This window comes from Tetrao urogallus, assembly GCF_951394365.1.
Source record: "Tetrao urogallus genome assembly, chromosome: 2".
Taxonomy (NCBI): domain Eukaryota; kingdom Metazoa; phylum Chordata; class Aves; order Galliformes; family Phasianidae; genus Tetrao; species Tetrao urogallus.
In genome coordinates, this window is record NC_136814.1 from 48,495,761 (window position 1) to 48,513,089 (window position 17,329).

At 35.7% G+C, this 17,329-nt stretch overlaps 1 protein-coding gene across 1 annotated transcript in view; it reads right to left on the reverse strand.

The window, feature by feature from the left end:
• LOC306958740 (nesprin-1-like) overlaps positions 1 to 17,329 on the reverse strand; it is a gene marked incomplete at both ends in the record, with an annotated part of 192,381 nt that overhangs the window by 68,803 nt on the left and 106,249 nt on the right. Inside the window, 13 exons of the mRNA XM_079550331.1 lie at positions 388 to 573; positions 1,462 to 1,599; positions 2,936 to 3,118; positions 5,055 to 5,207; positions 5,698 to 5,853; positions 6,476 to 6,641; positions 7,679 to 7,941; positions 8,827 to 9,045; positions 9,549 to 9,693; positions 10,311 to 10,648; positions 11,152 to 13,312; positions 13,942 to 14,207; positions 15,926 to 16,102. Coding sequence (XP_079406457.1) covers positions 388 to 573; positions 1,462 to 1,599; positions 2,936 to 3,118; positions 5,055 to 5,207; positions 5,698 to 5,853; positions 6,476 to 6,641; positions 7,679 to 7,941; positions 8,827 to 9,045; positions 9,549 to 9,693; positions 10,311 to 10,648; positions 11,152 to 13,312; positions 13,942 to 14,207; positions 15,926 to 16,102 — 4,551 coding nt within the window. The remainder of the gene's footprint in view (positions 1 to 387; positions 574 to 1,461; positions 1,600 to 2,935; positions 3,119 to 5,054; positions 5,208 to 5,697; positions 5,854 to 6,475; positions 6,642 to 7,678; positions 7,942 to 8,826; positions 9,046 to 9,548; positions 9,694 to 10,310; positions 10,649 to 11,151; positions 13,313 to 13,941; positions 14,208 to 15,925; positions 16,103 to 17,329) is intronic.

The following is a 17,329-nucleotide window of genomic DNA, read 5'->3' on the forward strand; positions in this document are numbered from 1 at the left end:
CAGTACTGATCTGAATTAACAGAAGACAGGCTTTATGTATTTTCTAAGTGAAAAATAAATGGTGCATCATAAATGTCAACACAGACATATTCATCTCAATTCAAGTATCTAAACACAGGTGCTCAGCTCCTTTTGAGAAATGCAATGGTCCCCAATACATCCAAGCAGAAGGGGCAGATGTAACATGACCTACAGAAATCTGCTCTCTACCTGAAGCAGTAGCGAAAACAAAGGCAGAATGCTCAACAGCATCACAAGTGGTGCAAGATACATACTTTTAAACAGAACTGACAGATAAGGTGCTAGTACTCCCAAAACCACAATGCTCTTAAGCACACACAAACCTAGCTGTCAGCCAGTATTGGAAAAAAAAGTGCTTTTACATACCTTGGCAGCATCTTGCAGATTTGGTAGCCGCACTTTGATGATTTGTTGCAATTCTTCTGTCCTACGTCCCAGTTCTAGCACTTGGTGAGACATTCCTTCAGTTAAGTAGACACTGGCCAGATACTCAATCCTTTCACTCATGACCTCAAGATCATCATGGATCTCCCCAGACTCTTCAAGCATAGTCTAGATAAAGATGTAATCAGAATGTCACAGTTGAACTACAGATTGGGTCTACCTCTTAGCAAATTCTTACCCTGCAAACTCCTCAATTTATAAACATCCGTAAACATGATTGTGTTCTATCAATTTATTGTAGAGCTTAGACAATATGCTTAATTCTGAGTGAATTTTTAAGTGCTTCAGGGAAACAAAAGTATAAGTCTCAAAGTTTCAGCAACTGAACTTACCAACACATTTATTTTAGCATTTTGCTATACATACTTGTCTGTAAAACATAATATACATTAGCTATGAACATGATTTTCTGGAAGTCTGATATACCTAGTAGAAAGCAACTGGGAAGAAAAAAAATTAATCAGTTGGATGTTAATCTGGGATCATCTGGTGTGAAAATGCGCAGATGTGAACAAAGGCTATCCAAACTTAGCTTAAAATGGGAGAAGGAAAAAAAAAAACAACTGAAAACTGTGTTTAGATAAATTAGAATTTATAATAAGCAAGAGGATCATACCAAGAAAAGATTTATTATGATCTTTCTTAAAACAAGTATTAGTTGCAATAAGGTATTTAATGTGATAACATCTCACTGTCTAGACAAAACGTTCAATCAAAAGCTCCCACGAAGCCAATGTGCTTGAGTAAACAAAGAGATTACTTGAACCACATAGTTTTATTCAACAAAGTATTCTTATTTCAGTCTTCAAAACAATTATACAGAAGAACTCAATCATCTTTACGACTTGGAGGACAAGTTTTGGAGGACAAATCAGAGATCAGAGTAACATAAATTTTTACTTTTTTTTTTCCTGAAGGAAAAGAAGAAAATGTATAGAAGATGAACAGTAAGATCTTCTATATGCTTCCATTAAATGTCATAGTTAGTACAATCACCTGGTAGGCTTTAAACTGATCACGAAGCTGAGAGGAAGAATTCCACGTTATGTTACCATGCACTAGGATATTTGCTTTCTCAATCCATTTCAGTATGAACTCCAGCATCTCATTGTATTCTTCCAAATGTGAAGTAGCCTGGATATAGAAGAAAAAATTCACCTGTTACGTCTAGGATGTAATTCTGGACAATTCTTATAGAATGACAGATGTGTTTATTTCATTTACTCTTTTTGACTTTGGGGATAATTTTAATAACTTTTAATTACTGCTGAATATGAACCAACCAAATCTGTATTTATGAAGTTGAAAAAGGTTTGCTTTTAGTAGCAAGATTATCTATTTTAAAGGAAAAATGGCACAACAAAAACTCAACTCCCTGAATCAGAATGCACTGATACTCATCTGCATCACTAGAGTGTATGCTTCCTGCACACATTTCAGCCTCACACATAAGTTTGAAAATACTTTGTCTCAGCTTGTGGCTCACTTGCAAGCCTCTTTTGCGTCATCCTTCTCCTTCTTTTTGTCTTACCATGCAGCTCCCCAAACAACTTTTATTTAAAGCATGCTTCATCCACCCAGGCTGTCATATTTCCAAAAAAAGAGAAGTTGCACTTGTTTTGAGAAGAAGAGAAGTTCGCATGCAATGTTTGCTTTGACTTTTTAATTTTTTTTAATGGGAAGCAGATTTCTTGGTGTTGAACAAAAATATCCTAACAGTTAAATCCCTTCATCAAGAATCTCTGATTGAATTCATACACTGATAATAATTTTCTATCTGTTTTTATATCAAGTTTTCAGAAGTAACTGAAGCTCACTCATGCATGCAGAAGAGAGAACTCAAAAATTATCAAGGTATTAATGGTAGAATCATACAAATTCCCTTTCTTTGCTTTTAGCTAGACTATTTTTGGATAGTGACGTTTAGCAAAAGTGCATAAAGGATTCCAGGTACCGAACCCTGAGGACAGCAGGGAAAAAAAAATCTTTGTGAACATTAAGTGGAGAAAGATGATGTATTATCAGGGCCTTGGTATCTAGACTTTTCACTGTATGTACTAATAATATTCTCCCTCTACAGATAGTGATCAAAATAAAACTTTTTCTTTTCCTTTGCAAGGAAGCAAACATAATTAACAGTGATAAGACAGAGGCCCTGAAAAGTGTAATAATATATTATTTCCTGACATGTTGCTATTGGTAGGAAGAACTAAAATTTTTTCAGGGCACCAGAGGAACCAATCATCAGATGCTTCATGTTAGATGTTAAATCAGCACCATATAGAGTTATTCCACCCTCCTTATTTGACACCAATCTGTTCCTCTCTGCTGTGTTATACAAGCCCTGAATAAAAATAGGCAGATGTGCCAAGGAATGTATCTTCTTACATAACTAAGGGAAAATACATGAGAACTTCTTAATGCGCTTTTTGCTTCCCAAAGAAATGACAGTGAAGAAGTTAGATCATACCTGACTGAGCTTGGTTGCTCTGTATTCAGCCTGCCGTATGGTCTGTTGGTGCAGTGCAGTGAGTTTCCCTATTCTGTTAGCCAGCTGCTTAGCCAGGGGTATGTTCTGTTCTGAAAACTCCTGGACTGATGCATCTAATTCCAGTAACTTTAAATTACAGCTGTCCAACTCTTCACCAAGGATCTAGATAGAATAAACAAGAAAATAAGTGAGACAGGAAGCTTTCTTGTTGATTACTTCTAGTCCAACATGCAACTCTTACAGCCTGCCCTAACTTTCCATGATTTATTTCATCTTTATTCTGGCTACAAATCAACAACAACTCTCTAAGCAGGAAGGCAGAACAGCAGGGTGTTTGGTCATCTCTTAAATGGATGACACTAGTTTTTCTTCTCTGACTGGGCTGAAATAGGTAACTATTTTCCCTAATATATCAAAAGACTGAGTCACTTCAGAGAGATGTCAACTGTTCTTGGACAAAGTGAATGGTTATGTTGCCATGACAAAGATTTTTGTTTATTTGAAAGGGACTTGTTACACTTACAAACTCAGAAATTAGTAATTACTCAAGAATGCATTATGAAAACTTTAGTGCTTTCATAGCTTGATCCAGACAAAGGTGCAGTCTGGATCAAGACAGACCATTTCAATAGAAACAGATTCTTAAATCAGATTTTCCTACCATAATTACAAGGTTTCTGTAAGTGTTAAAAAATAAATCTAAACTGTTATCTATAGTTCTCAAACTGATAAAATGCTTAATGGCTATTGTTTCTTGTGGTGTTGAGTTTTTGTCTTTCATTTTATGCCTAAGGTATTAATGATTCATCATTTTTGTAAAGTAATTCTCATCAAACACTTCACAATTATTCTTAGAAATATAAATTGCAATCATCAGGCAATAACCGATTCAGAACTGAACACTGATCTAGCCACAAGTGCTTTTAACTCATCTGGTTAGGACTATCCTTACAGAGACACGTTAGATTCAATTTATGATCAATTATTTGATCATTTGATATTTGTGATAAATAACTATTATTCCACTAATACCACCACACTTTAAAAACATTACTATCTGTGTGTAGACATGAAGATAGTTGTAAATCTACACATCTAAATACAATAACATACATATTTCAGACAGGCATAACTTTATATCTCTATATCTAGAATAAAGAATTTCTACTTTGCTTGAAAGTGAGAGACAGATATATTTGATTTGGATCATAGGGATTTAAAATATTGTATTTTACTTTTCACAACCACTTTCAATTTTAATACAAAAAAATATTTAATACTGTGGCCAAAGCCAACCCAATCTCAGAAATATCAGCTGAGAGCTATTGTGGAGTTACAGAAACTTTACTAAATCTGTGGTGACACAGGGCTTTTGTCTGTGCCATATTGGAAAACACATTTAATTGGTCTTCTGTTAGAAGACTAAGGGTTTACCAGTTTTAATGGAATGTAGTTCAGTGACATGTTCTAGAAACCAAATAACACTTAGATGATGTTGCTAATAACCTATGACACACCAGGCATACCAACTCTTCCCCTATTTGGTATGCCTTACCTACTTTCACACAGTAATTTAGACAAGCTTATCTTAGAAGAGATGAGTTTTTATGACTGTAGTGCATAACTAAAATTCAGAACACCCAGAAAAATAACATAATTCTTTGCACTTCCCCTTAACTGCTCCAGTAGTACTTCACTTCATGAGTACACTAGTTTACATGAAATTAACTACTGACTAAGTGAAATTCTATTTATCAGCTGTAAAGATGGAATGAAAAGAATTGTCTTTTAGGAGCAGGTTGGAAGCCCTCTTGGACTTCTTCAGATTGCAATCACGTGCTTTATTTAGAGAGAATTGCATGCTCTTTTACTCTCAAATACCCCCTCCATTTTCTTGTGATAGTTGTAGTTGTAGTTTCTAGTTGTACCCGGTATGGGCTAGTTTGCAAAGGATATTTCTGTACATTCCATTGAACTACATAAAAAAATATATATATATACATATATATATCTAAGATCTTAATAGATAAAATATTGGTACAATTCTCAGTTCAGAAGAGTTTTTGATGTAATCAATGAAGGAAAGCTTAGTTCTTACCTTCTGTTCAAGTTTAGCTTGTACTATATCATCTGTTTTCCTTTTTAGTTTGGAAAGAATTACATTTAATTCATTTGCTATCCCCTGAATTCGCTGTTCAAACTCTTGATTCAGTGTTTTGATATGCCCAGTTTCTTTTTCTTTGGCTTGAATCTGTCAAAAATCAGAAGTTCAGCAATAGAAAACTCTCTTCCTCAAAGGAAATTGACTTTCACTTTCAAATTAACATAATTTTATTTTGTTAAAGTAAGTAGTTAATAGAACTAATCACACTTTGATCACCCTCGGATATAGCGTGTTGCAAAGTCAGGAAGTCTAAAGAAGGGCCCTACATCTGTAACGGCAGACAGACACTTTTCAGTGGTGATCTGTGCCAAGACAGGAGGCAATGGACACAAAATGGAACACAGCAAGTTCCCTTTGAATACCAGGAAGCACTTTTGCATTTTGCAGGTGACAGCACTAGTGGGCTGGTTACCCACTAAGATTTGAAGTCTCTGTCACAGCAGATCTTCAAAAGCCATCTAGACATGGTCCTGGACAGCCTGCTCTGGGTGTCTCTGCTTGAGCAATTGGGGTTGCAAAGATGACCATCTAAAAAAAATGCACTGATTCTGTAACAATTTCATCTACTACATTTTACCTGATCTTGTACTGTTACAAGGGCCAGCCCAACTTCTGCTAAATGAAGAGAGAGTTCAGAAGGCAAAACTGTATAAAGCCCCAAGTACTTATTCTGCTGTTGTTCAGCCATTTTTTCAACAGCCTGGCGATGAGTAGTTGCTTCGCAGAGGAGAGACTAATTATAGAAAAAAAAATATTGTCAGGAACAACAGGAAAATAATTACGTCTGCATAAACTGTATAAGCAAAAGAAGATATTACTTGCAGCTTACAACAAAGCTAATTGCTTTCAACTTTTGTTATTATTTTTATTAGTTCATATAAATAATTGTATGTTGAGATTCCCTGGATTCTCACTTATGATGTTCTGGCCCAGTCCTCTGTTCCAGTATGTCATCTGTATATGGACAATAATCAAGTTTTCAGCACCTCCAGTAAATGGAGTTTATTTGGTTGCTTTTGTTTCTCCCAAGAGCTCTAATATGGAAAATAGATGCCATGTTCTGCCCATTCATATTCTATAGTTCTTTCATATTTTAGATTAGGACATAAAGTAGAATGAACTATATGCTAGATAGGTAAAGTTGCATAAATACAAATATTTACATGTATCTTAAATATTTTGAAAGTAACATATTACAGCCCACTTCTATGATTTTTTTTCTATGGCTTACTTAAAATTCAATTAATGTCATGTAATTGTAATTGATGGTGGTTTGAAACTGATTAATACTCTCTACTAGATTATGAAGATGTATTAGAAACACTGTAATTTAGTCATTGACAGATTTAATATACCTTCAGCTCCTGAAGTTGAGTATCCACTTCCACATCAGGGCTTAATAAATATTCTTTTGTTTCCTGGATCCAAGTCTTCACAGCATTTATTTGCGCTTCTACCTCCTCACGCTCTTTCAGCTCCTGTTTCACAAGCTTTACACTATTTTTCACTTTCTGTTGCATACTTTAGAAATAGAAACAATGATCATTTGTGAAGAATTAAGGATGTTTAAACGTTTTGCTTTGTCAAAAGTACTAAATAATGAAAAGAATGAATAATATCCCTAGATTTAAAATAATAAAAAAGAGCGCAGTGTAGCAAGCCTACTTGAGTAGCAGACACATCTCTCACATTTATTCCTCAGTTCAAGCCTTTTAATAAGCAGTTTTATGTATTTTGACATCTACTTATATATTTTTTCTGAACAAGTGCAAATGTTTATAGTATAGACACCTACATCTGAGCTCACCATCACGGGTGCCTGTACTGTCAGTGGAGGAAACGGGTAATTTTAGGGCATAATTAAGAATGATTCATCACCATTCCAAAATAAACTTCTAAAATAGGCAAGAAATAAATGCTTCTTAGACTTGCCCATACTTCTCTACTAACTAGGCAGTAAGAATTAACTGCTTCAGATGTGGATACCTGTAATCTAAACCCCGAATCTCAGCTATAAAACTTCCTGGTTTACATGGTAAATGAACACTTTAGATTTATACAAATATTCATATAATCACAGGGTATAATTTTAAAACGTGTTCTATGTGCTAAATCCCCCCGTAAAATTCAAAGGATGCCTACTTTTTGAACTGAACTGCTTTAAATAGGAGAAACAAAGCCATAAACAAATCTAAACTTAGGTTACAAAAAGTTGAAAGGTCACAGTTAAAGGTGAGATGCAATGGAAGTGTTTAAATAACTCCAGTGTAGTTTATGGCATTCTTACATATGTTCCCATTATTAAAGCAATGCAGGAATTACATATTCTGCAATATATACTCACAGATGGTGGAAATAAAAAATAACAGTAAAGTTGTATTTCCAAATTAATTAAAATTCATTTAAATTTTAACTTCTCTTAAATATAATAATATTTAATTATGGTAATAGAGATAATAAAAATAGTAAGTAATTCTTATTACTTAATTTTAAGTTACTACTTCTCTAATGAATCTTACTAAAAAAAAAAAAAAAAAAAAAAAAAAAAAAAGCCTTACTTGTGGCATCGATCTTGCATTGCTTTGACTTCTTGCATGACTGGTATTTCTTCCTGAGACAAAGGCTTTATTTCCACATCCTGAAGCATATTAAGAGCGTGTTGTTTGAGCAGACCCAAAGATGATAGCTGGTGCTCCACTTCCAGAAGGAAGCTGCTGTGGTAATCCAGGAGTTCCAGGAGCTCTGTTTTAGATGCTTTTTCTACTGAGCTTTCTGGTAAACGATCTTGTAGTTGATCAATCACTACAGTAGCTTTCTGAATCTACACAAAGAAACACAGTCTTACTACAACTGATACCAACTGGTTCTACATCTTCTGCTATATGTTTAGATGCCAAAGAACATTTGTGGTATAGGGCTGATGCAACAGCCCTAAATCTTTGCCCTAATGCTGACAGCAATAGCTAGGTAGCCTAATTCTTTACACTAGGTCTTCTAAAGGTCTCCTTTGTTGTGATAAGTTGCTCCTCTTATTTTTTATTATTTATTATCTTTATTGCCATATGACCTAGATCTTTAGTCCACAACAGACCCCTGTTTGGCATGAGCCATACATTTAACAGGAAGATCCTCCTCATTCCCAGAGATCTTTTAATCTGAGCATAAAATAATGGACAGCAACAGATAAAAAGATTCAAGTAAGATTTTAGGAAAAAAGTGTGATTTGACCAGACCAGTGACAAGAAAAATATCAGTGCCCAAACTTAAAATTAGCAGCTTCATCCTCTTCAGGAAAACAAAAAAGGGAAGGAAAAAAAAAAAAAAAAAAAAAAAAGAGATTGACAATCATTTGAGGGAAGGGAAACAGAGGAAGAGACCCTGAAGAACCATCAGAAGTAAAAAGACCTGTATTTACTATATATGTACCCATATAAAAGAATGGTACAAGTGTTTGATTCTAAACAGTGCAAGGCAGTGATTCTAAATCTACATCTTCCACGGTGAGGTGTATTTTATTTGGTGAACTGGGGAAAATGACTGTGATTCCTCCTCTCAGCTTTCTCAATCATAAATTTCTCAGGAATAAAATTGTCTTCATTTCACAAGACTTTGCTATAATCTGTTCTCAATGTTTGTGAAGGCCAGTATAAGGAGCAAAATCCTATGTACAGTTAGAAACTGAGGAGTTACAAAGACCAGAAGTTACCTTATCATTAAACCCATTCCATTCCTGTACTGCATCCTCCAAAATTTTTTCTTGTTCTTGGGCTACATTCCGGAGCCGTGTCCAGCGCTGCCAAACTGTTGTCATTGATCTACTTACAGCTGCCTTGCTGGCATCATTGCTAACTTCTTCCAGCTGTGAAACCTTTTCTTCAAGAGTTGTGATCTTTTCATGGAAAGAATTTACTACAGACATGAGAGTCTGAAAAAGCAAAAATGGACATTAAGTTTTACTTTTATTAACAACACAATTTGTAACTTTTCAACACACTTTCAGGATGAGCGACTTCCGTCCACTGTAGACAAAAATGGTGTACTCTGCATCGAGTAACTTGGTTAAGTTCCACTTTATTTTGCATATACCAAATATTAGCTACAATAATTCCAAGGACTTGTTCCAGAATGCAAATCTGTGGATGGAGCTGAAATTTGGTGTAATCAGATTTTCTATTCCTTGCTAATGCCTGAAAAGGATAGGAAACGTATTCAGAAACTTTTTTCATAACAAAGCCTGTAACCTCTGCTATTAGAGTCTAAAACAAAAAAGAAACACACACAAAACAATTCTTTATATACTCTAACACTTAAGCGCTTAAGGAAAAGATCTAAAAATTCAATTTCAGGTTTTCCTGGGTCAGGATCTCCAGAGAAAACATTTGTTTTTAACTGAAGGAAAATGATTTCATATAATTTTCAGCATCTTACCTTATGTGTTCGCAATTTCTCTTCTGCTTCATGAAAAGAAGCAGCTTTAGCTACTGAGAAATCAGATAATTTTTTCTCAGCCTCATTCATCACTTCAATGACCTTTTGTCGTGCTGTCTGATACTCCTGCCACTCAGAAGCACACCTTGAACAAATGCAGTACCAGAAAGAACAATTTAATGTAAAATAAAACCAAGAAAAGGCAAGACTACTGAGAAAGAGCACACATACAAAAGTATATGCTGTTGATTTCCAGCTTTGCCTCAGAGATAACCAAAAACTGTAAAACTGTACTCCTAGCTTTGCATTTAATAGCCTTTGATGCACTTTTCCTCTGTGACTTTGTCTAGGTTGTATTTTAAACCCTCCCAAACTTTTGGCACCTAGAACACATCGGAATAAGTATGCTGGTTAAAAATAGTATTTCTTTGTAGCTCAAAATGTCTACTTCAATTTCATTTGCATCTCCATGGCTCTTACGCCTTGTGAATTAATATGTAACCATTCTCTATTCAGCTTCTTCATGCTTTTCCAAGCTTTTTACAACTTTATCATAATTTCCTTAGGATCACATCTCTTGTCAGTGTTAGAGGAGAAATCAGAATCCAAGAGTTCTGAATCCTAGTATTCACTTCAGTCACCAGTAACACACTTTACAAAACTCCCGTACAAACTAATCAAGTGCTGGAATACGTTTCTTTCATCATTAACATAATGAAAAAAAAATCACTAACAAAATGAAAGAAAAAAAGAAAACTATACCTTTGCAACAATTCTTGCTGATTGTTGGCTTCCTGCTTTGTCCCTCTGCCCTTTTCTTCCAATGAAGCTAGATTCTGCATGAGCTGCTCTCTTGCTGTGGCATGTATAAAAGGCTCCAGCTCAGGTACCAGGCCCTGTAACTCCTTCAAATTATTACTGAACTGACTTTCTGTGCTGAAAAATTCAATATGGTTCCGTAGGTTCCCCTCAGAGTTCTCAACATCAAGACCATTTCTCGTTAAATGCAGAAACTCCTGAGCATCCTCAAGCCAGTCATTTGTTATCTGAATCACTTGGTAATATCTTTGGCAAAGGCTATATAATTTATCCAAGGTAGCCTGAAATAAAAGTGAAAATTAAATACAGTAACAGACAAAAATTCACAATACCAACAAATATATCCTAGCTCTGCTTACACTTTCTAAGCCACTCTCACAAGAGCTGAGGACTCCTGGTAGCTCTCAGCATGTCCCTCCTCACCCTGGGGTTTCTTTGATTGCAGGCCTCCCTCACATGCTGCAATTCTGCTCTGCTGCAGAAGATGCTAGCACCAGGGCTGATTGCCATGGAGAGGTTTCCTTTCTTTTCCTTGTACTACATCTAATAGGTCTGGGAGAGAACAGATGGAAGTAGGCTTTGAGTGAGCCTGTACTTCTGTATGTAAGTATTTAGGCACATTGAGGAAGTCTTACTGCTCTTTCACTCAACATTGATAGCAAATCACAATCTAAATTGTTTAGAAAAACTAACAAGATTTCATGTAGATTACAAACATCAAGCCTCAGAGCTATATTTTTCAGCTTTATGAGTAAGAAACTAAAGACACTGAGTATACACTAACCTGTCTTATGCGTATAGCTTCTTGAACTTCGCCATCTAGTTCTGTCAGCTCAGCAAAAGTGTTTTCCAGATCAGCAGGTATCAGCTCCTTTGCTTTCATATATCTCTCTTTCTCTTTATTGCTCAGTGCATTCATCACTCTCAGGCTTGACTGCACTTCTTCCTGATGTATCTGAACCTTTCGGATTTCTTCTTGGATGCTTTGCAGTTTTAGGTCCAAACTTAGTTTTCCATTGAGTTCTGTTTTCACCCATCTCAGCCAGTTGAGCGAGCGGCAGATTTCTGTCTGGAAGTCTATGCTTTGCACAAGTCTATTCTCACAGTCCATCACTATGTCACCAATGGCAGCGTGCAAATTCTTTAGTTTATCTTGCCAAGACAGCACTTGGTGATTTGTTGTTTCACGTGCAGACGGATCAAGCTGGGGAGAAAGGGTTTCTATATGCTCAGTTATTCGCTTCAGAAGACTCCCTGAATCTTGCAAGCTGCCCACCAGAGAATGGTATATTTTCAACTTTTCTTCTATTGGGAGCATTTCTTCATTTACCTTAATTTGTTCATTTTTCACTGCCTCTAACTGTGCCTCAAGCTGTGAACACATTTTTTCATGCTCTTGACATGCTTCTATTGTGTCTTCTAACAGATTGATTTTCTGTTCTATTTGCCTCTTCAGCTTGTGATATAATGTGACAAGTTTTAACATCTCATCTGGCTGCCAAGGCTGGCCGGTGCTACGAAAGGCCTCCTTCTTCTGGTTTAGTTCATCCACAGCTGCACCAAGACTCATCACTTCACCTAGGAGGTCTTTGTAGGCCTGCTGGAGTGCCAGAGCTTCTTTGGCTAAAACAGCAGCTGGAGCTTTGTCCATACTAATAAACTGATCATCTAGCTCAGTCAAGGCTTTAGTTGTCAACTCAATCAAAGAGGTATATTCTTTCCTAGCATAAATTGCTTCCTGAACTTTATAAAATTTATCTTTTGCCAGAGCACTGACAGTGTTAAATTGCTGAGGGAGAATATTAAGTTTTTCATCTAGGTAAGAATGATCCACTTCATTAAGCGATGGTAGGATTTCTTGGCCATGTCTTTGCAGAGTAAGTAGGAGATTTTCATATTCGGGAGACTGCTCAAGAATCTGTTGATACTTGGACAACTGGGTGTACAGTTCAGAGTTACTATTCATTACATTAACTTCTGGGAATGTGACGATATCAGCTTGCTTTAGCCAATGGCAAGCCTTATCCAAATCTTCTTTGAAATATTTCCTGGAAACTATATTTTTCTCCAGTTCTAACAATCTCTGGGTACACTTTTGTAAAACAGTGTCGTATATATTCTGTAGTTCTTGCAGCTTACCTAATACTTCACTCTTTTCTTGTTCTGTGGCTTCTTTCATTAAATCTCTTCCTTGAGCCCACAGCCCAGTGACTTCATTTTGGTAGGCTTTCAGGCTAGCTTGGGCATTCTTACAAGTCCTGATCTGTTTGTTCACATCTTCTGGCAACAGACAGATATGCTCTGGAAATGTTACCTTCTTCTCGTGTTGATGAATTTGGTTGGTAGCCTGAAAGACTGCCATGAGAAACTGTGTTTTTTCAGACAGTGCTTTATTCAGGTGCTTTCTCCTCTGGCCAACTAGATCACTGAGACAATCTACATGATGCTGTGCATCAGAAAGTGCTTTCTGGAGATCCTGTCTTTCATTGAGCCCTAAACTGGTCATCACCCTCTCAGCATCTTTCAGCAGGGTCTTCAGTACAAGCTGTTTGGCTTCAAGCTCACTAGAAATAGTAAGGTGATCCATGAGAAGACTCTGAGCCAAATCCGGAGGTGGGCTGTGTTTAAGAGCTTCTGAGATACTAGGTTGCTGCTCTTCTGCCCACTCCATTAGTTCCTGAAGTTTGGAATGCACCAAACTAAGCTCTTCTAAGGTTGAAACAGAAATCTGAATTTTTCTTTTCACAAGTTCCTCCAGCTGAGTCCAGCGCTGCTCAAAATGACCAAATTGCTCCTTTACTAATTCTTTGTCATCAAGATTCAGATGTTCCACCATCTTCTGTTTCTGATCTTTCAAATCTTCCAGAGCAAATCTCCTCTCTTGAAGCGTTAGTGCCAATTTTTGCAAAGCTTCAAGGTGCACATTTGTGCTTTCAGCATCAGATCTGTTATCAAAATGGACAAGACAGAAATTAATGATCAGATGCTATTTCAGGACAGGTTTAAAAGAGGCATGGATAAATTACGAGCACTCTACCTACTGAAATCAATACGATGCAAATACCTGCACATTTCAGATTTATTTGGAGATATCAGTTTCAAATATTCTTTAAAAAGTTTAACATTTTTTATTCTTCTCTTTCATTTGCAATATGGTCATCAGCACCTCAAGTAATAGCAGCAGTAGTAAACTCCTACAATTTTATGCACATCCTGTGTGTTTATTTTAAACATGAGTAAAAAACATCTGCAGTAATTCAGTAGAAGTAACTAAGCTTCAATGTAATAGTCAAATAAAGCACTGATAAGAAAGATAAATGAAACAATCAAACAAAATATAAATGCCTGATGTGCCAGAAAATACTATGCCCCCAAATGGGATCTTAAAAACAAAGATGGAAGATGGACCTCCTCAAACTCTTTATTTCAATACAAGTAATTATGCTATAATTAATTAAGGGGGCCTGTTTTTAATTAAGCATGAGAAAATGGAATTTTTTAGCAGATCCACTTAGAGACGTATTGTAACCTGTTCTTTCAGCGTATATGTACTCATTGCTACCCCTTATTTTACCTAGCCAAGTTGTCCCACTCTTTTGTGAGCTTTTCCAAGAAAACTTCAACTACATTCATACGATCATGGTAATCTACTGTCCTCTGTAGATCTTCCTCCCTCTGTATGAGCAAACTGTGTGCTTGAAGGCAGAGATCCAGCCACTGATTGCTCAACTGTCCGATTTCCTTGTGTTCAGGTGACTCCTGTCCTTGGGTTAGCTTGTTTATCTTCTCAGTCACTGAAGTAAGAGCTGACTGCTTAGACTGCAACTTCTGACTGAATTCCTGAAAAAGATCAAAACCAATATGGTGATGCTTACTGTAAATGACACAGTGAAGTTTAAATAAAAACATTGAAATAAATAAATCTAATTTAGTACTAATAATCTGTCCAGGCAAATGCTGCACCAATGTTAACTGGAAAAAGTGCCTTCTCCTTTTCCCCTTTCTCTCCATCTTCTCATGTAAGGACAGCAAACCAGAGCAAATACCAGTGATAAAAAGAAATCACAAAGAAGTTACACTTTCCTAGCCAGGCTCCTGGCACTCATTCCACCTACATTGTAACATACAAGATAATTGCAATCTCATGCAAATTAATTTTACCAGAAGCGTTTCTAGTTCATTTCTTTCTCTTTTTTATTAGAGACTAAAACTGGGTAAAGAGTCCATGAGTCAGTCGCCCCCACATCCATAGTTTGTTTTGTTTCTCTTTCTTTAATAGCTGTTATCACTGTTCAAATTAACATTTGAATTAATATTGAATTAATTATTTGAATTAATTAACTCCACTAGATAAAAGAGCTCATCTACATAAACATTTTTTTTTACTGAACAGAGAACTCCACGTGAAAATATAGAATATACTGACAACTAAAATTAACCAGATATTCTTTGGCATTTCTACACTGTTGGGGGTAAAGATAATCTTTTCTCAAATTCCAATTCCAAAACCTGTAACTAAACAAACACACCCAGCTTCAGCAATTTGCTGGGGTGATAAATTTTCACTGAGGGATTGTGGACTTCTGGGGAAGAGATGTTCACCCCTACCTCTTTCTTTGTGACTCCCACAAATTGATCTAGATATCTTCCTACAATAGGGTAAATACCAAGGAAAAACACAGAATGAATCATTTCTGACACTACAGCTGGTGCCTGTCATTCATAATAAAACCGACTACAATAGTGAAGAAGTACAGACTCCTATCTCTACACTGACTCCTGCTAGTGTATTAGGACATAGACAGCACTGCACTGAGGTATTTTATGACTTCGTTCAAATGCTTTTTTAAGACAGGATTGGTTGTTTACTTTTCACCCAATTCCTGGCACATCAGAAAAGAACACAAGAAAAATCTAATCTAAAAATGCAAAATCCAAGCGTTTAATTACTTATTCAAAAAATAATTTGTTTTCTTCTTTCTTCTTGTTACTTTAATGATGTTTGAGATGCGTGCAGAATAGCCATAAAAATCATCTGTTCTATAAATGAATGAGTGAGGATCTGAAGTCATATATCTCACAACTAACAGTAAATTAATATGGCTTTCCATCACGTCTCTTCTCCAGTGCTTTTCAGAGTCCAGCAAAATTGATGATATTCTAGATTGCTTTTGAAATGGATCTAGCTAAATAATAACTGGAATCAAAAAACTTAGTAAGCACAAGTTGCAGATCTTATCTTCAGATTCATTACAATCAGCAACTAGCCCATTAAAAGTGAAGGTAAATCAAAACAGTAGTCTGCAAACTGTATGCTGTTTAAGAAAAAAAAAAAAAAACACAACAAAAAAAAAAAACAACCCAGAAACACTATAGTATTATGTTTTGCTCTCTATATCAAACTGTAGCATCAATAAGGGAATTCTCTTTCTTCTCTCTTCTGTGCTCTTGCTTAGAACATACTACCAATTATATGCAATATGTTCATTGCAATTAAATAAACTACCAGGTGAACTTCTTCTACCTTACATTCTGATCTTATCTTAAAACCTCCTTACCTTAACTTGGAGTACCATATTCTGGGCAACACTTAGTTCCAACTCTGCTCGTCTCCTTTTCAAATTCTGTAGCTGTTGATCTGCGTCCTGGAAATACATCCAGAGTTCAGCCTTCATTTGTTTTATCTCTTCCCAACCTTGAGCCAAATACTGTGAATGCATTATCTGTTGCTCAATCTAGCAGAAAAGGAAAAAAACAAAACAAAAAAAGAACAGTAGGATTGCTTTAATGCAGATATTTTTGGAGACCGGAGGATGAATAACAGTCTTTCTTCAAGCACAATACTCTACTCACAGCAAATTCCTTTACTAGATTCTGAGGAGGCTAATATTATCCACAAGGAGACTCAACCTTCAAAAGTCATAAAAATCAGTCCTATGCAAGGAAAGCTGTGAGAAAAATGGCCCTTGAACAAAGCAAACATACTTATGTGTGTGTTTTCAGTATTCTAAGTCTTTTGTTAAAGCTTAAAATGTGTAATTTACTGATTTGTTATAGTCAATTGCATGCCAAGACTACCAACAGACTGTGCTCTGTACGCCTTTACAACAATCAAAAAAAAAAAAAAAACAACCAAAAAACTTAAACACTTTACTGTGCTTCATCCAGTTACTTTGCTTATATGCCTTTTATAAAATGCCAATAAGAACAATGCCTATTAGACTTGAGCCCATTAATCATCTTACACCAATAGTCACAAATCTTCTTATACTGCAAACACACATAGGAAGTCTTGAAGATTTAGACATTCAACCAGTTTAATATATATCAGTACTGCCACGCCTGTGATTTCTTAAATGTTTTCCACTGCAATATACATAAAAGAAGAATTGTATTCTTGTGTTTTTTGCTATTCAATATTTGGACAGCCTTGTTGTCAATACTTGGACAAATAACTTGGATTTGAACAGTTTTCTTTTCTGGTATGGAATGCTGTTACTATATGTATCAGATTTTTACTCCGGATATAAGTCGTTTCAGATGATTTGTGTGTGTGTGTGTGATTGTGTATGTGTGTATGAAATAATTTTTCATACATTAAAAAGAGAAATCCTAAAGATATAGTTTTCTAACATCATATGTTTATGATTTTGTTTTAAAACAAAGCATTAAGGTACTTTGAAATTTAAAACCGAGGAGCACTTCTGTAAATTCATAAGTTCTGGATAAAATACATAGGTCTGAACTGAACTATCATAAAAATTATTATAGCAAACGTATTAGTATATCCTAACAAAGAAAGCACCAGACTACTGCTGAACAAATAATAACATTAAAATATATATAACAAGAGAACAATAAACTGAATTTTCTTTCGTGAAGCAATTTGGATGAGGTTTTCTTCAACATGTTATTAATGTGCCTTCAGGACAACACCTTGTAATGCTGCTTAAGTGTGTTTT